General features: G+C 30.2%; 1 protein-coding gene across 1 annotated transcript; it reads right to left on the bottom strand.

Moving 5' to 3' along the window:
- Nucleotides 1-1,435: 1,435 nt before the first annotated feature.
- LOC133306208 (uncharacterized) lies at nt 1,436-5,553 on the bottom strand. Its single transcript, XM_061506498.1, has 5 exons — nt 5,286-5,553; nt 4,775-5,191; nt 3,853-4,008; nt 3,007-3,678; nt 1,436-2,748 (listed from the first exon to the last, which is right to left on the bottom strand). Exons 2-5 carry the CDS (start codon nt 5,102-5,104, stop codon nt 1,645-1,647), a joined length of 2,262 nt encoding a protein of 753 aa, XP_061362482.1. The 5' UTR covers nt 5,105-5,191; nt 5,286-5,553; the 3' UTR covers nt 1,436-1,644.
- Between the last annotated feature and the right edge of the window lie 15,382 nt (nt 5,554-20,935).

Here is a 20,935-nt window from a genome sequence, read left to right as displayed (position 1 = left end):
GTTAAATCGGATGAAAGTAATAAGTGAAAACCAATCATTCTCGGTTTGTGTCGTGGGTAAACCGATTCGAAAAATATCCAACCCATCTCAAACCCATATGTTTTATTATTTTTATTTTTAAACTTTTATGAATTTTTTTTTTAAATATAAATATATGTATAACCTAATAATCCAACCCAAACAACTCTAGATTTGATCAAGTTAGTCTGATTGAAGTTGACCAAAGTTTTTTTTCTTTCTAAAAATTGAATCAAATCATACTAGTTTAATTGATTCTAACTTTGATGATTTTTTTTTACCCGAACCCTTGTATGTGACATGCAATCACCCCATGTCCCCACCTCTCTTATTCTTACTAAACAACGCAGCATATCACAAAATTTGGATCCATAAAGGCCATAGAAACAAGACTACAAACAGGGATAAAGTCCACAAAAATCACCTCCATTAACTAGAGTGAGTTCATCACGAGTGACCCTATCATAAAGAGAGTTAAGGTGGACTCTTCGTGTCCTAATCAGACGAAAAATAAAATAAGGGGTCTAATGAAGCAAAAACTTGTTAAACATATATTAAACCAAATATTACATTTAGTTTCCTTTACCATTACAATTTACAACCCCATTCAGTTAAATGAGTTTTAAATTAAAGGAATACTTTATACCTGAAAAAATTACTTAAATTTCCCATATTGCATATTGTTGATGTAGAATTGTTGGGGAAGGCCAAGTGTCCCAAAGAATATTTGAATTCAGGACTTGTGTGATTAAGATTATTGATATCATTCGACAGCTGAAGCACTATTGAGTATTGAGTATTGAGAATAATAGTTAAGTCAACGTCCAATGTGGAGAGAAGGACACTCAAGTTGAGCCCAGTGAACTTAGGTAGAGAATCTAAAATGAATGATAAATTGTTTAGGGTGCAAATTCTTTAGTTCAATTTTCAAATCACTAATTCTTTTTCAGTAAACGAAAAAAGTCTTCGAATTTGTGTTAAGAAAGATTAAAAAATAATAATTTAACCAAATTCAAATCTGTAACATAAAAACCGAACTGTAATTCACATAATAGGTAACTCTACCTCTGTTGAAAATATGCATAAAATCCTGATGATTCTGAATGGCAGGTTCATGAGATGAGTATTGAAGCTAATAGGTCAACTCCTTCGGATTAGAAAGTAACGGGCAACCATGTTATCTTCTTGTTCTCTGTTTGGATTATTCTACTAGGAATCATGAAGGGTACTACGGAAGATAAAGGGTTATCTATATTTGTAAACTAATAGAAAAATAGAAACTTGGAATCAGAGTGCAAAAAACAGATATAACATGGGTATAAAGAGTCTGTGAAAAGTTGTTTGCCATTAACGAGTAGAGTCTTTGGAAAAGTACATGTCAGATGCCAAAAGTTTGCGCTCAATTGAAAAGGAAATTACAGAGCCATTTACAGGATACCCTTCCCAAGAAAGATTATAGGTAAAAGAAGGTAAGAGCCATGCCAAACTACACACATTTACAAGCTCAGCTCACTCGTTACTTAAACGATCCTTCATTTGTTAAATTCACTTTAAAATCATTAAAACACCAATGTTAAAAATGGGAAGACTAGTTAGTAACCCCACTTTCCTCAATTTGCAGTACGATTAGATAGAAGCCTCAGATACTGCCAGAGCAAGGGTCTCTGGTGCAGCCATGGATGTTTCGACCACTGAAGCTTCCAAATAAGACTGTAACAGTTGGGTGTAGTGAAACTCAATTTGTAGTCTATGATGAAGCAGTGTTGAAGATATGAGACCTTTCTTGGCATCTGTTTGCAATTCTCTGATAGGGATTGCGGCCAAGAAACTTTTAATGTACTCTTTGCAAGCTTCCTTCCCTCTGCACACAACCTCCTCTTCCTCTTCACTCTTCAAATGTTCTTCTGGCTTTGCAACAGAATCGACCTCCTTACCATTGACTTCTTGGGTCTGCCTGTTATTATGCTCTAATACTTCTGCAACAGTTTGATGGTCACTGGTTGCTTTATCATCTGATGACTGAACATCTTGCATTTTGTATATTACGGTTTTGCTGTCAAATTTCAAGATATATGCTTGATTGCATCCTTCATAAAGCCTCTCCCCCAAAGTGTCAATGATGTAGTAACATTCAGATTCAACTTTAAGGATGAAAAAATGGTCATTCCAACTAACAATATAAACTTGGGGTTCACCATTGCTAGGGCATTCATGTCCAGCACGACTAATCTCATCCCAAATGTTATCAAAAGACATGGCACCATGCAGAAAATCAAATCTCCCTTCATCCATCCCTTCTGGATGAAAAAAACCAATAAAGGACTTCCCAGGAACCACGGAAAGTGGACGTATTCTTGCTTGAATAACTGTTTCCAGATCAAAATGCTTGTCTGGGAACCGCTCTCTATAGGTTTCATTATCACATAGGTTCCTCCATTCTGAGGAACCCTCCCGAATCAGACTATCAAACTGGGACTTTATGGGCATAAAATCATGATAGTTTTGGAACCAATCTGCAATTACAGCAACGAGAGCTGTGCATGCACTCTCACCTGCTGCACGTTCACTGCGTTGATCAATTGAGGCAAAGAAGACCTGTGTCTGAAGCTTCATGTGACCATCACGGCTCATGAATTCTTTATGCTCCCAACTCCCTACGGCAAAATAGTCATCCCCAAATTCAGAAACTGATGTTCGATTTGCAGATGAATCATCCTCGGTTTTGTACAACTGGCAGACAATGTTAAACATTAGTACTGATAAACAAATCAATAACAGTGTGCCACATAAGTTGCAGAAATATTCAGAAGTTAATGTCACGAATTCCTTAGTAAATATATGGCTTATATAGACCGATGGAGATTTATAAATTACATCTTTGTAAGTTTACTAAAACTGTCAAAAGAGTAAAACAACAGTAAAGAGTTGCAAGTGAAACTTGGGTTGATATGCCGAATAAAAAGAAAACAACAAAGAAATAATTCTTACCCTTAGAGAAAGTGATTCATCAGAGCTAAGTTGCCGGCGATCAAAATCTATGTCGTCACCGCCTTCTTCAGCATAGGCCTTCTTTAACAATGGCTCTCCCTTATTAGCTTTAGGAGATCTGAAACTCAACTTCCTCTTCCTCCATGGTAGTATGCTGCGCTTTGAACTTTGTAATAAATAAGGCTCAGAGGAAGACACAGTTGAATCCTCCATCAGTGAACACCCAACATCTGGCTTGCGATGACTGTAGTAAATCCAGTCTTCATCATCACAGTTCACCCTTGTGTTGGAATAAAAAGATCCTGCCAGTTTTCCATAACTGAATGACTTCATAAAACTGGAATTCTCCTTTCCCTCTTCTGAATCTCCTTCCTCAAAATCATCAAGTGAGTCGGAGTCCAAAGGGTAATTGTATTCACCATCCTCACTCCTAGAGGACTTACCCTCACTTTCCTCTCCCTTTCGGCATGCCTTTTTTGCTTTCCTTAAGGATACATACCTTGTCAAAATCTTTACTTTCATAAGACCAGCTTTGATTGCAGAAAGCTCTTCTTTTTCTGTCAAGGTAGTTTCTCCTGACTGGGGTGGGGATGATGACACGGGCATTATGGATCTCTGAACTAGCTCCATGCTTTCTTGAGCAGCTCTTAGCTCAACCAAGCTAATTGATATCTGCACACAATCAAGAGCTTTTTGACAAGTACAAAGACAATAATTGGAAGCTAGAATGTGAACAACCATGCTTGCAAATTGCACCAGCCTATACAAAGAGATACCTAATTGTATGGCATGAAGAGATAAAACAAAAAACACTCGGGCAAAAAAAAAAACAGAGAAGCGACTTACACAAAGTGAAGGAGAAGTCTTCAAAGAAGTCCCAGGTAGTGTGAGTGGAATGTCTAAATCAAAATCCTTTTGATTAATTGAAGATGCAAATTCAGCAATATTCAATAACGCCGTTCCAACAACAGGAACCTTGCTCTTTGGCCTTTGATTCAATCCCTGCAGTAGAGAATGAATCCAAATTATGTTTAGACAAATAAGAATGAATCCACAAAATGCCGTTGGTATTTGGGAAACAACCCATCAAACTGAAACAAAATATTTCAAATAAGCCAATTAACCCATGAAAAAAATATTAAAAAAAGAGAGAGGATATAATTACAAAAATCACAATTACAAAAGAGTCAACTACTGCACAAAAGTTCCTACCAGAGGGGAAATTTCAAAAAACAATTTCAAGAAAATCTCCGATATTCTGCCAGAAAACAATAAGTCGACAGCGATTGAATCAGTAACACATACAGCACCTATTCAATATATGACCTTAATTTTGTCCATAAAGAGGATGATGGGTAAGGAAAAAGAAAACATGACAAATTCCCAAACGCATACAGAGACACATGTAAATCAGTAACCAATAATTACAAAGAAAAAGAAACAGGTGAAAGAGAACGACGGTGACAACTGACAACCCAATAGAAAGCATCATCCCGGTCATAGAAAAATTTCAAGAGTCACCCATGCTAAGAAAACAAAAACCCTTTAACAAGAATCCTTCCGATTTGATCAAATAGTAATTGACGAAATATAAGTAACAGACCAATTATTTTTAACGAGGAACAACAATTTACCAATCAAAATTAAAAAAAAAAAAATTAATTCCTTTTAATAATTGAATAAATTCTCAAAACATATTCCATAGAAAAAGCGGGGAAAAGGGTGAAAGGGAAGAGAAAGAAAGGGAGAGAGAGAGAGAGAGACTTACATTGAAGAGAGTGAAAGCGATCTCCCACGTGTGAAATACATTGTCCTTGTAAGCGTTGAAATTGCAAACGCTGTGAAACTCCTCGTCCCAGTGAACGACGGCGCCGTCACCGTCAACCTCGATGTCTGCTTCCTTAGTGAAGTTTCTGGCGACCGGAGTCCGTCGCAAAGAGCCAAGAGTCAACTTGGGACCCTTCCACTTAATCTCAACCGTCAATCTGGAATCTTTCTGTACAGAGTCCCGCAGCAGATCGCAGCCCTGGAGGCTCTTCACAACAAGCCTCACCTCGTATTTCCTGGGCCGCCACCTCCTCATCATATTAACAACCATTTCTTGTTCTTCTTTTTTCGCGTGTTCTCTTAAACCTTTTTGTTATTATCCTTAGGAAGCGAGAACAGAATCAGCAGAGCACGTGCGCTGTTGGTGGAAACAAATAAAACAGCAGCGTTAAGGTTAGTTTACTTTATTTATTTAAGGATAAGGGGAACTTAAAGCGGAGGTTAGGCTGTACCGGAATCTCCGAGGATAAGACAATCTCTTCGGATCTTGGAAATTCGGAGAATGCAAGAAAGATGGGACTTAGTCTATCAAAATATGCTCTGCGCGAAAAATTGGGAGAGAATATGCCGTTACTTCGAGTTATTAGAGAGAGAGAGAGAGAAACAAATAGATGAATCTCTCTTTTAAACAAATTAACTGTGGGGTTAAACCAAGTGCGTTTAGACTTTAGAGGGTGGTTACTGGTTACTTGGTCAGTTGGTAGTTGGGGAGAGATTACATGGTAGGGTTAATTAAGTCTTTGCATAAACCAGCAGCGGTTTCATAGCAAAGTGGTTACTCTACTCTACCCCGCTTCTTTCTCTCTTCTTCTTTTTAATTTTTTTTTTTTTCCCTTGTAACAAAACTATCCCTCTGGGTCATACACTAGTGTTAGATATCTTCTTTCTTGTTTTATCCAACTATATCCATTTTATCGATGTGCGGCGATTCTTCGAATCTTGAAATGAATTTAATTCTACCCTCTTTTTATGAAACATATTAAAGATAGTATTATCCAAAAAATAATAAAATAATATTTTATGTTTTGTATTATTGCATTAGAAATTTTTAATCTTCTTAATGAAATAACATAATAATTTTATTATTATTTAACACTATTAAATCTTTCTAAATTTTTTTCATATACTAAAATTTTATTTTCTTTAAATTAGATTTTCTAAAATAAATAAATAACTATTTATTCCGTGAAAATTTGTCATTAACCTATTAAATTACCTATGAATAAGTGTTTTTTACTTTTTTATCATCACCATTTTGTTCTCCTTTCAAAAATTCTTTATCATTTTCTCCCCTTCTCAAATTATATATCAATTTATTTTTTTTAAATTATATTAATTTGCTCTTATTTAATTAAAGTTTTACTGACACTAATACTAAATTAAATGACTTACTCAAGTCAATGATTCATTTACTCAATAAATGTTGCTAAAACTTTCGTCAAGCAAGGGTAAATTGATATATAATTTGAAAAAAGAGACCGAGTGATGTATAAATTAAAAATAGGGATAAAGTGATAAAGAAAAATAAAAGGAGGACAAAATGATTAATCAACCATTTTTTTCCTCTTTCAAAAATTTAATTTGTTTTAAATGTCATTATTTTATTTAAGAAAATTTTATAAATGGTAAATTAATTTATTTAGAAAAACATTAATACTCAATGCGGTTAATTCATATGTGTCATAAAAGTTTACTTATTAATATTATATTTGATTGGTGGGTTAATTACTCTAATATCAATAAAAATATATAACTAAGTTTTACTATGTTACGTATGGTTGATTGTTTCTTTTCTTTTTCTGTAATCTAAGGGGGTTAACAACAACACCCCAAATAGATCAATTCAATAAAATCGTTCTGAAATTACAAGACAAAGACAAATCAGTCCAATACAAAGGTCAAATATCAGGAGGAGGGTTTAAAAAAGCACAAAAATTATTATCAACAGATGATTGTTTCTTTTATATATAAATATAATGGTTGCTCATATCCGTTGAGTATGGTTCAATTTTACTATGTTATCCCACGATAAATGAATTGTCAAAAGGATAAGGATTAGAATTCTGAACAGAATTTTTAAAGTTAGGGTAATTGTCACACCACTTAATTCGAGATTAGTCTTGTATATATGTGAGCTTCTTTCCCATCATGATCATTAAGATATCCAGGAGATGTGACTTGTCCAAAAAATAATAATTTTGATTTTTGAGTCATTAAATTAAAAGTAAAATAAGACCAATCCAGAGATTATGTTACTGTGAGTCTGTGACAATTGATGCTTAATTTCCTTGAAATTGGATTGTTGGAGAATAGGAAAGTTGTGGAGATGAGGTCTGGATTTTAATAGATGTAGAGATTGTACTCATGTTTATGTATTTTTCAGTCTATATTGAAGGTATATTTCCCTAAATGATGTGAATAGAATTATAAATGTCCTTTTTGCTTCAAATTTCACAATAACACCTTTTTTTCTCTTGTGACAGACGAGGCATATCCTATGTGAAGGAGCATAGAAATTAGGCTAAATTATAAAAAAAAAAATTAAAAAAAAATTTTAGAAGATACTCCTAATTGCAGGTAAAATAAGGAAATACTATTGATGAGATTGTTCAGGTTTTGTTTACCAATTCTTAATCTTTAAAAAAAAAAAAAATTCATTGGAGAACACCGCTTTCTGTGTATAAGATATTAATTTCATACTTAAATAATGTGGGAATACTTTGGAAACAAAAAAAAAATCCTATTTAATTTTATTAATTCATGTACTAATTTATTATTTCATAAATTCTATTTTTTTTTAAATATTACATTAATTTGGTTCTTGAATGATATTTTTTTATTTTTTTAGAAATTGTATATGATGACATCATAGTATGTTGGCTTGCCCAAATGCAATTGATGGGCATATATATATATATATATATATATATATATATATATATATATATATATATATATATATATATATATATATATATGTTAACGCTTCAATCCTAATAGCTATAAGACTATTGGCGTAAGAACGTGTTCATTATCCATGTTTCAATCCCTAAAAGAGCCCTTGGCGTGAGAGGTTGTTTATGACATATGTCTTGTGGTCTTTGTTCTTTCTCCTGGATGCATGCTAGGCGCCCTAGTTGCTTCTTTCGTCTTTCTAGTGTGAAGCTTTACCTCTTATTTAATTTGTTAGCTTTGTTTCACAACTGTATTCATTATTCACATCTCCTTGTTCCCTTTCTATGTCTATTCATTGGAGTCTTGTTAATGAATGTTGTGTTACATAACGAAGTAAATTGAAGATAAAAAATAAATTGGTGTTCGCTCTTTTTTTTTTAAGAGCATTGGAGAAAAAGTAATTTGATATTCTTAATTCACAAATTAGGCATTTGTTTTGTCCTTATCTTATTCAGTAAGTTAACTGTAGATATCTTTTGTATCGCTTATATTAAATCATCCTATAATAAACATATGTCAAATTATCCTAAAATATTTATCAATATTTGAAATTTATTATATGAAAACCAATTTAATGTCACTAATATTATGAAGACTAAATTGACGTTAAGAGAATAGTTTGAGATTTATTTTTCTTGATGAATGCCCACTACTATATATATGGTTTTTAACTAGTATAAGGCTATAAGCCAACCTCATGAAATGCTGACCACAAATTGAACATAGTAATTAATCCACCACGCGCGACTATTCTTTCAACTATGAGTGGTGCCATGAACTTGCATAGTTTCCATATGTATAGATCAACCACTAATATAAGTCAGCGTTTGAAATGATAAAAATAAAAATAAATGCACCAATATTTGTTTGATATTCTATTTTTTCTTGTGGAGGGTGACATTTGACTTCAAATGCAGCTCGGGTCCCCTCGGGGCCGCGGCATATATATATGTGGATGACTTTGCTTCCAAAGTTGCGTTCAGTAATCTACAATATGCCACTAGCTCAATTTCCTTTGTAAAGGCATCATCAATTATACTTGTATTCGTCTCCTGCGGGACAAGATAGCTTGACTTTACGTGTTTGCTTCCGATGTTTGGTACATAGTATAGGATAAGGTCTGATAGTATAAGACCTGATAGTATAAGGCCTGATTGTATAAGACCTGATTGAATTTTAATACTATCCAGCGTTTGGCACGGTATCGTATAAAATAATATATTGTATAAGATAATATCATCTAGTATTTAGTAATGCACTATATAATACTATATATGATAAAAATAAATATTTTTAATAAAAATATCCTTTAATAAAGAATTTATATAATTCTTCAAAAAATGTCATATGATATTAATTTTTATAAAATTTATTGATCAGTGTGTTCAAAATATAAATTAATTTTTATAAAAATAAAAATATTTAATATTTTAAAAATTAATATTTATTTTAATAGATTAATATTAAAATAATATATTAATTTTTGAGAATTACATTGGTCAATGATATTAATACATCCATCTCTTATCAGGCCTTATCCCTCACCCTTAGGCCGGATTAAGTTATACATCATTTTGATGTATTAAGGGATTATGCTGTATAAGCTTATATTATACGATGGTCACACCAAACAGCTGAAAATGTCATAACGTATAGTATAAGCTTATACTATCATGCCTTATACGTCACACCAAACAGGCCCTTAAGATGAACTTTTGTAACGAGAAGAATAAGGAAAAATCAAATAAAAATCGAAGAATAACTTATTGTTAGTTAATAGCCTTCAAAAGTCTATCTCTTTCTTTTACCTAACTCCACTTTCAAATTTCAATGCAAAATTTGTAAGGTTTTTTGTTGCCATAAGTTATTTGTACCAAATCGAGGCCTTGAGTAATTTTTCTTATATGATGTCATGTGTTTACAAAATAATTCAACTTTTGATAAACTAATTATTTTTAAACTGATAAAATCATAAAGTTTACTGATATAAAACTCTTTACTGAATTGATGAAAAAATTTAAAATGCTTCGAATTTATATATACTTTTTACTTTAATTAGTTATATTTTAATTTTACCTTATTATTCACTAAAATAACGAAAATAAAATAAACATGCCACAAAGTTAAGGCTCCAAACTTTTTAGTAAACAAAATCCGATGTATGATTCCGTTTAATTATTCCATTTATTTTGGTCGTAGTATGTTCAAATCTAGAGCGTCCAATTATTTTTTTCGTTATTTTTTCTTGCAATAGTTTAAGTTATCACTTGAGCCCTAAACCAAATATTGCTATAAGTCCCGAATCAAAATTAATTCCTTAGCAAATTTAAAAAGTTGAAACTTGTGGGTATATTCAGAGATTCACTTGTCTCTAAGAGATAATTAAGGTTGGTATGCTAAAATAAAAATAAAAATTAAGCCATTCATGTCATGTTAGATTTTTGAAAATAACCTAAATATAAAAAGAAAAATAATTGCCAAATAATAGAATAGACTTAAGCTTTATATTAAAAAAATGTTCATTTGTTCTAAAGTTACTTCAGACAACTTTGTCTAATGTTCACCGAAACGATGTTGTTTGATGCAGAAATTATGGTGTATTTGTAATTTTGATTTATTTCAGGGTTATAATAATCTTTATCATTCTAACTTTTCAACCTAAAGCGACGTCATTTCAGTGAACATTAGACAGAATTGCCTAAAGTAACATTAGATACTTTTTCCCATAAAAAAAAGTTAAACTTATTAAGTTGAAGTCTAACTTCGTCAAATACGGGTCTCTTTGGATGTTTTTAAAAAAAAAAAATATTTTTTATATATTTCTTAAAAAAAAGTAAAACTATTTACATTTGAATTGTTATATAAAAAAAATTTAAGTGAAAATCAGTATTTGGATTTTTCAAAAATCGGGAATTTTGGCTTTCAAAAAAATATCATCTTAGCATTTTTTTTATATTCATTTTTTTTCAAAAATTACTTCCAAATATAAACATAAACTGAAAAAGAAAATTACTTTTATTTGAAAGAAAAAAACAAACCGATGCAAACGTACGGCTCTAAATTAAAATAACTAAGACTGATTTCAGGTCAAATTTATTTAAAGAAGATATAATATTTTGGTCACCGTGCATCATGGAAAGTTGAGAAACCTTTGAGGTCAAATGGTGGGAACTAATATATATATTGCATTATTGAATACTTTGTATATAATGTTTGATGTTACAAGTTCAATACTTTATCAAGGTGAATTTTCTTACACGTTTTCATAATGCATTTCAAGTAATTACACCCTCACTATGACCCAAAAAATAAAAATAAAATCTAAATTATAATTTTGGGGAACCTTGATAAGTAATAAGTTAGTATTACTAAAAAGTCTTTGGTGAAACTTATAGCGTTTTTAAACTTTTAAAATCAGACAACATTTATTTCTCCTAAAGTTTACTAAAAATAAACTTTAAACCACTGAACAATTTATTATTAGGTGTTACCAACTTATCATTAGTTCCTTTATTGTTTAGAAAATCAACAACAATAAGTAAGAAATTGGTGTTGAAAGAAAGTGGAATATTATTTACCTTATTTGACCAAAACAAATTGAGGTAAACAAACTACCATAAACAAAGAAATTATCATTATTTAGCAATACCATATATAGAACATGGATACCCGATTAAGCTTACGGAATCCGAAAAGGAAAAAAGAGTGAGAGAGAGAGAGAGAGAGAGAGAGAGAGAGAGAGAGAGAGAGAGAGAGAGAGAGAGAGTAAGAAAGCATTCGAAGAAACGCGTGAAACCAAAGGAAAAACCAAAAAGCTAGAAGTGGGCCCAAAGGAAAGCATCACATATGAGAACGACAACCACAAATGACAGATATATTGGCTATATTGATTATTGACAACCACGCATGACACAAAAGAAAAGGAATGATAAGGAAACCAAATACATTACGAATATACGATATTTAAACTCGTCCATTCTAGTTGTATATATGTTATATAATTTTATCAATTAAGTTATCTTAAAAGAATTTTAGAAATGTTTTTAATTTATTAGCTCGTTATGTACAACTGGTTCACAAGTCAAAATATATAGGAATGATAAATAAACAAAGGCAATATATTAGCATAGAAGTGGAAAGGATAAATTAAAAGAACAAAAGAAAAGTAAGGCAAAACTGGGGAAATTTATCACAAAATTTATCATAATTAGTATTTATCTTCTATTACAGTATTATTAAAAAAACAACATCAAAATTTAAAATTCTATATGAAAGGATAATAAGTATTTAGTGGATAAAAATTTAGGTTTAATAATTTATGTTTGTACTTTAACCCGATCAGCCAAAGTAATGTTGGACTTGTATTTTTTAACTCAAATTAAAATAAATCCCAAAAGATACTTCAATATCTCCATGTGAATTATATATATGGATAAGCATAATTCAATACCATAAATTAATTCATATGTTTATGCGATTGTACTTACAACTAAATCAACCCTTGATCTTATTAATCTGGTTCAAAGTATAAGCTTATTTTTTTTCTTCAAAAAATTAAATTAAATTAAGCAATTAAATTTCATCAGTTTAGATTAATTTTTTTACTCAAAAGTCGAAATCACCCTTTAATTAATACCTCAATTGGAGCAGCTTATTTTGTCTTCTAGATTCACACATGACCACAAACGTCATGTGGGAAGCCTCACGATTAGGGGTGTTAATGGGCCGAGCCGAGTCGAGCGTTGGTCTTAAAAGGCTAAGCATGTGTTTAAATGTGTCAGTCTGACCAAGTCTGTTACCTATTATAAATATAATTATCAGCCTGTGACCTGTCTTATTTACAAAAAATAAAAGACTAGTTTAGTTTGTTTTAAAAAAAATAAGACAACAAAAATTTATCTAAACAGAATATACAATTAACATCACTAGTAATTCCATAAATATTCATAAATTCAATGTATATCCAAACAGCATAATATAGTACAAAATCATTCAGTTTAACTAATAAAATGGGGTGAAATGGATTGAGGAGAAAGAGAGGGCTATTACAAGTAATATAAAATATATAAAATATAAATAAAAAATAATATATTTGGTCAGTCTGAAAGGCTCTAAGGCCGAGCTTTTGAATTGGAACCTGAGGCCTTTTTATTAAATGAACTTTTATACAAGTTTAAGCCTGGTGTTAATAACTAATTTTAGACATGTAAGATCAGTCATTCACGAGCCGAGCCAAAGATCCTTGAAAGACCCTGATTCGTTTAGTACCCCTACTCACGATAGCATCAAGTAATATGAAATGAATATAAATAATTTTTTGACCTGTTCTCTTAATTATTAAATAAAAAATATATTGAATTTTCTTTAATACTTTTAAGATGTTAAATATTTTCTTTATTAAATATAGGTAAGATTATTAGAAGGATATAGCAAAGCTCGCTAATTAATTATTTAGTTAAGTTCCTTTCAGTTTATGTTTGTATATTTAAAGAGGAAGAAGAAAGGGATTATTATTTCAATTCCTTTCGAAATAGTGGCATGCATCATGATGCTTAAGTCAATATTATGTATATAGTTTAATTCCGTTTCAAGTAGCAGTTTTTTTTCCACGAGCCTTACGCCACAAACATAGTTTGGCGTGTGACCAAGGTGTTAAATGGAATGATTCACGCGTTGGGATTGTTGGAATGCATCGAATAATGACACGAACATATTCTTTGCACGAATAAAATTGTCAGTACGTCACGTATTGAGAAACCAAGAAACATTCATAAACTAATTAACTTGCTAGCTCGACTATGTATATACAATTAATTCACAAGTCAAACTACATATGAATGATAAATAAACAAGCACATAGGATGATAGGATCTTTGGTTTGGTTTCGGGAAATTAATTTTAGTATAGCTATAAGTATGCGATGACTTCAAATGTACGGAGAAATCCACTATCAAGGGTTAGGCACAAGATATGTTAGAACGAAGTGAATTTTAAATGTGGAAGACCATGAAAGCAACGCTGGCATTAATGATATAACATATGAATGAAGTAACAAAGAGACAAGGAGTTCAATACCCGAGAACCCAAGAAAGGGACAAAATTGAATAACAGCTCAAAAAACAAAAAGAAGGGAAGAAACTATATTATTAATTTAACGCGACACGCCAAATCTCCAAATGGATATTCTATTCTGCCAAAGCCTCGCAACCTAACGATCCCTTCCCCTTCCCAACTAATGGCATGTGTGGCGGATAATATAGGATAAAGTTTGATACTATAAGATGTGATAGTATAAGACTTGATTAAATTTTAATACTATCCAGCGTTTGGTATGGTATTGTATAAGATAATATCCTCCAATATTTTAAAAGTTAATATATTAAAAAAAATTATTTTAATATATATTAATATTGAAATGATATATTAGTTCTTGAGAATTGTAATTGTAAACAATATTAATACATTAACCTCTTATCAGGCCTAATCCACCTCCCTTAGGCCGGATTAAGTTATACATCATTTTGATGTATTAAAGGGTTATGTTGTATAAGCTTATACTATACGATGGTCACACCAAATAACTAAAAACGTCATAACGTATAGTATAAGCTTATACTATCAAGCCTTATACATCACACCAAACAGGCCTCAAAACTCGGATATTGTAACAGACTTTAAAAAGGTGTTGTTTAGTTATCTATCAAGCATAATTCACATGGAATTTAATCAAGTTGGTCCCAATCTAATTCATACCCTAAGGTTTTGTTTGGGAGTTAGTTTTAAGAGGAGAAGGAAAATAAAGGGAGGGTTTTAGAAAGTCCTTCCATTGTTTGTGAGTTTTAAAAAATTGAGGAGAAGGAATTGAGAATTTTTATTAAACCCTCTTTCTTCTTAAAATGAAAGTTCCCACAAATTGGGGGGTTTGAAAGAAAAAATATTAAAAATTATTTATGTACCTTTAGCATTAAAATGTGAAAATTACATAAATGTGAATCATTTTAAATGTGACATTATCAGAAAAGTCTCAAATATCAACAGAATTTATCGACGAAAAATATTTCGTCAAAAATAGTGATGAAAATTTTGATAAAAATCATATACGTGAAAAAATTTCCGTCAAAACTAAAGACGAAATTAGAGACAGAACCAAATTTTGCCAAAATCAGTGACATAAATCTTTTACGGAAAAAAATTCAGTTAAAATTATTGATAGAATCTAAATTCTGTCAAAACATTCAACGAAAATATTTTTATCCGAAATTTTGACGAAACACATTTCCATCGAACAGTTTCGACGTAAAACAATTACGTCAAATTTTTTTACGAAAAACATTTTCAAAAAAAAATTTCGCAAAAATATTCGACAAAAAATATTTCCTTCAAAATTGTGCCTAAAAACATTTTTGAAAAAAAATTTGAAGGAAATTTTTTTTTTTTGTCAAAATTCTTTTACGGAATCTAAATCTCGTCAAAACATTTCCCTCAAAATATTTAACAAAAAAACATATTCATCGAAATTTTGACAAAAAATATTTCCATCAAAATTTTCAAAGGAAAAAAATTTCATCAAAATTCTTTACAGAATTTACATTTCCATAAAAAAATTTCGAAAATTTGCTGTCGAAATTTTTAACGAACCTCATTTCCATTGAAAATTTTTGACGAAAAATATTTCCGTTAAGTTTTTTGATAAAACACATTTCCATCAAAATTTTCAATAGAACACATTTCTATCAAAAAAATTTGACAGAAAATATTTTCGTAAAAAGTTTTGACCAAAAATATTTGGTCAAAATTCTTTTCAGAATCTACCCTCAAAATTTTTGACAAAATAATTTTCGTTGAATTTTTTGTCAGAACACATTTCCATCGAAATTTTGAACGGAAAACATTCCGTCAAAATTTTTGACGAAATTCTTTTTTCGTTTAAAACATTTGATAGAGGAAATCATTTTTGTCAAAACTTTTGACGCAAACTAAATTTCATAAAAAAAATTGATAGAGAATTTATTTTTTGAAAATTTTTATCGGAGATAAAATTTCGTCGCTTTTAGACGAAAAATATTCTGACGAAAAAATAATTTTGTGACGAAATTTTCGTCGTTTGCAATGTAGAAATTTCGTCAAAAATATGATCTTTTTTAGTATTGTGAAAAGTACATAAATAATTTTGTTAGAAATTTAAAATTTTATTTAATTTGTAAAATATAAGAATTATATTTATTTTAAAAATTGGGTAAAATGGTTAAAATATCTCATTAACTCTCTATTTTCCTCTTTTACCATTTTTTTTACTCCCAAACAAGGGAAGGGAATACCCTTCAATTTCCTTCCCTCCCTCGCCCTTGGATCCCCTTCCTTCCCTTCCCCTCTAAACTTTCACACAACACCTTAAAATTTTGAGTTGAAATGATTCTTTTGAAGTACTAAAAACATGACGTAGCAACATCACCAAGTTAGCATCTTTTATGTAATCCATAACTTATAATAGTAAAAAATTAAAATTAAAGGGTTTAGTGTTTGTCCTTTAAAAGAACATAGAATCATGTTATTTTAAGTGAAAGAAACAAGCAATGAAAATTATGGGAGAGAAAGTGAGTGTTTTTTTTTAAAATTTAAAATTTAAATAAAAAATAATATATTGTGTTTTTCTCTCACTTAAAATAATAAAATTCAAGATACCAAAAAAATAAAAAAGATACAACTTTATGTTCTTTAAAAGAATACACATTTTTTTCCAAAATTAAAAGGGTAAGATCATTTTATACCACTCTCTGTTGATGCTATTTATATAGGGAAAAATGTTTATCCTTTTAAATGACACAACTTATATCCTTTCACTCTCATAAAGAGGTGAGACCCACACTTTTATTTTTTTTTGTCAACTCTCTTTCTATCTCTTTCTCTCTCTTAAAATGACACAATTTTTCATCATTTATAATAACACACTCTTTTTCCATTCATATATAACATTTTTGATCTGTTAGATATTTGAGTTATTTGATACAACTAAGTCAATAATTAAGATTTTTTATTTTTATACGGATGGAATAATTTTCTGCCCAAATTAAAATATTTGGATGGAATATAGAGGCGCTCTTATTCACCAATCACCATCAAGTCAAGCAAGCAATCAAACGAAACTGACTATGAAGACGGATAATTTGAATTGAGAAGCGCACATGTTAGAAAATATATCAGTATTGTGGCTGGAAAGATGAAGTTGGGCCAGCCAATAAGGTGGCTTCGCTTTGTGGGTATTTTCGCTCTCTTATTTTTATTCTTTTGGCATTTCTTCACTTTATTTCTGTATTATAAAAGCAAAAAGGAGATCAATTTTTCGAAAACTTTGGGAGGATAAGATATCATGGGCTTGGGCATGTGTTTGTCTATGTGGTTATGACTTTTTAAGGGAGTTGTGATATATCATAGAGAATTAATTGGTAGTGGCAGGTCAATAAGGAGGTAGGGATAGGTTAACTACATATGTGAACGCACATCTTTTTTTTGGTTGATGAGAGTTGAATATTATTGCGTTGACTAATTTGAAAGGAGAGGGCAGGCCAATAAGGTTCACAAGCTTTCAACATTCACAAGGAAGTGTAATGATGTATGTGTTTAAACTTTTAAGGGAAAGCTTAGCTATGGATAAATTTAAGTCTATGATCTAAATCCTCTCAAGGTCAAAGTTAAGGTTTTAATCTCAACTCTCAAGCACGCATTCCATGACTTTCAAAAGATTTATCGGAGCATCTTGATACTCTATTGCTGATTTCGGTTGAAATTATTCTTTATATAATATTAAAGTTGGATTCGATTCTTATTGACTCCTATTTAATTTATAAGTATCCAAGTTTTGTGAATTTTCTTAGTACAAGGTGATTTATGCATAATCTATCCTTTAAATCTAATAGACTCTAACCACGATGAGTGGGCGTGATAAGTGCCGGAGCCACGTTGGTGTCCGCAGGTGCCTAAGCACTGGCTTAATTAGCCACGTTCATTTAGCTACACTTGAAACGTAGCAAATCATGTATCATTTTTTTTGAATATTAGTCACGTTTTGGTCGTAGTTGAGAACCGTAGCTATTTTGGCACTAGCTGAATTTTTTGGCACTAGCTAACATGTCATGCTGGCTCCGTCACTGAGCGTGATGGTTCAGCATCTCATCTCTTAAGCAAGTGGTTAGTTGTGTGACCAGCCCTTTATCGCTTAGTGCGCTGACCCGGGATAGGGGATTAGTTCCATGACTACAGGTTGTGGAGATACCCCAAAGCAAATAAAAAAAAATCTAATAGACTCTTGTGTAATAAAATATATTGAAAATATATAAAACTATTAATATATCCAACAAGATTCTTTACAGTTTTTTTCTTTTTTCTTTTGTTAACTGCACATTAGTTTTTGTTTTGTTGAAAACGTCAAAACGATGCCTTTCAAGTTTTTTTGTTTTTCATTTTCAATTTGATAGACAGTTCAGTGTTCATATCTCTGACAAATTGGTTATTCGCCCACAGCAGGCCTCAGCCTTTCAGTACTGCTTACAAAGTTAGATGATGAATTTAAAGAGTGTCGTTTTTTATTTTATTTTTATTTTTAAGTAAGAGTATTTTTTTCATCATTTCTTCTCTCCATTCAATGATTGTCTTGTGGTTGTGATTAAAAGGTTGGATCTTCTTATATATATATAAAAAATATCATGTGTTCAAATTATTTGATCATAATCATTCATTGAAGATAAATGAGATAAGAAAAATATATATATGAAATTTATATAAGTGGTTGTGATTAAATACATGACTTTTTTTTCACATAAAAGGATCGAAATCCCAACACCCACATGTTATGTTAAGAAATATTATTTTAAGGTGCTTTTTTTAAATGAAGAATAATGTTTTATATTTTTAAAAAAGGGTTTGCTTTTTCTACAGATAATTTATCTACGTTGAGCCCAAAATGACATCGTTTTGAGACAGAAATCAAGGTATTTTGTAATTATAATTTATTTTAGGATTATAATAGTCTTTTCCATTATAATCTTTTAATTTTTCAGCTCAAAACAACATCATTTTAACAGGAAATGTAAATATCTACATTCACTTTAGAAATATTAAAACCTTTAAAAAAAAAATGATACAATTCATCATAATTCGTCGTGATTTAAATTTGAATGGTGGATAAGTTCATATAATGGAGACTATATCTATCGAAAAGTCAATGATAATATAAACTAATTTCGGTAACAATTTTAGTTAAAAACTTTTTAAATATTTGGCTTCTTTCTCCACTAACGCACATATTTTGAATCAGTTAAAAATATCAGTCTATAAGCCAACGCAAAAATTAAATTTAAATAACTAAAATATTTTCATACATAATATTATTTTTCTTTTTATAATAATAAATAATTAACCGCATTTTTAATGGTTTCTGCAGTTTTTAGGTAAATAAAATTCTAAAACATTAAAACACAAATTAATGCAAAACTTAATATATTTAAGGTTCATTTTTTCTGAGATGAATGTAGATACAATATTTGTATTGAGCTCAAAATAATGTCATTTTAAGAAGAAAATAAGGTATTTTATAATTATAATTTATTCCAAGGTTATAATAGTCTTTATCGTTATAATTCTTTAATCTTTTGACCACAAATGATGTTATTTTGAGAGTAAATATAAATAATTTATCTGCATTCACTATAAAAACAATAAAGGCATATCATCATTTTGAAAATGAATGTAGATAACTTATCTGCATTCACTATAGAAACATTAAAGACATTTATTATGACTTTAACGTTTCTACAGTGAATGCAAATAATTTATATACATTCACTCTCAAAATGACGTCATTTTGGATTTAGAAATTAAAAAAATTATAATGACAACAACTATTATAACATTTGAATAAATTATAATTATAAAAATACCTTGATTTCTGCCAAAAAATAACATCCTTTTAGATTTAATGTAGATAATTTATCTACATTCACTACTGAAAAAACGAACCCTATATTTATTGTATAAACAAAGAAAAAATTATTTCTTCAGGATATAAGTTATCTTCTGCAACTCCAAAATAACGTCATTTTGGAGTAGAAGAGATAATTTTATATCACGTCATAAGAGAAATGTTAATCTCATAAATAAAATAAAAGTTTTTTTAAATTTGTCCTTAGGCTCATGTTGAGGAATTTTCTATTTTTATTTATTTATAAAAATAAAGTATTGAATTGAATGGTTATGGTTTTTATTTATTGATTTTTATTAATAAATGCCAACAAATAGTTAGCTATGCATTTAATACTATACTGAATTATCTAATATGTAATTAGGAATGAATATATCAAAATGCTCCTAATTAATTATCATAAAAATATTCTTAAATACCAAACAAACAAAATAGTGAAGGCTTCTTATATTTTCAATGTATTAATCACATGATTTTTTTAGTGAAAACTTCAAAAATCTCCCTACAAGTTTTCTCAAAATCACTTAACCCCCTCCCTGAAATTTTTAATCATTCACCCCCTACTCAAATTTTTTTTTATCACTTACCCCCCTAATTTGATTTTTCATCCAAAATTTTGTTAAATTTTTTAAAAGGTACCAAAATTACCCTTAATAGAAAAAAGAAAAACATAATTTCCTCACAAACATAATTTTTTTAAAGGTACCAATTGTAAAACTTTGTGTTTTATCATAGCTAATTCTTGAACCGCAAGGTGATTTAAGGGGACTAAGTGAGAATACCTCCTTCTTATAATAATAATAACAAATGATTTGATATAAAACTTGCACAGTTATAATTTTTTCTTCGAGACAAGACTTGGAACTTGGAATCCTCATTGTATGTCAATATTAGCATTTGTTGGTGAATTTTGTTTTGAGAATGTGAATTATATTATAAATTTTTCGCTATATATCAGTTAAATAGATGGTGTGAGTGGGGCAAGTGTTCTGCATATATACTGACCATGGTCCATATTTTTGTATCTCCCATTTTTGTTCACAGATACATTGGACCTCATGGGTTTTGATAAAAGTAGGCTTGTTAATGAAGTAGGCTTTTTTTTTGCCAAACTCTATGATAGTACTCAACTTTCGCAACATACCTTGCGGGTTTTACAGTAAATAATCCAAA

Source organism: Gastrolobium bilobum, unplaced genomic scaffold, assembly GCF_033153095.1.
Source record: "Gastrolobium bilobum isolate Gb01-03AN ecotype WA unplaced genomic scaffold, APGP_CSIRO_Gbil_v1 utg6649, whole genome shotgun sequence".
Taxonomy (NCBI): domain Eukaryota; kingdom Viridiplantae; phylum Streptophyta; class Magnoliopsida; order Fabales; family Fabaceae; genus Gastrolobium; species Gastrolobium bilobum.
The sequence above is the reverse complement of the archived record's forward strand: the minus strand, read 5'-3'. Positions and strand labels throughout refer to the sequence as shown.

Coding starts and splice junctions, on each gene's coding strand:
- LOC133306208 (XM_061506498.1), bottom strand. CDS start 5,104: ATGGTTGTTAATATGATGAGGAGGTGGCGGCCCAGGAAATACGAGGTG. Junction 4,009..4,774: donor TCGCTTTCACTCTCTTCAAT/GTAAGTCTCTCT, acceptor TCTCTACTGCAG/GGATTGAATCAAAGGCCAAA. Junction 2,749..3,006: donor ATGAATCACTTTCTCTAAGG/GTAAGAATTATT, acceptor ATTGTCTGCCAG/TTGTACAAAACCGAGGATGA.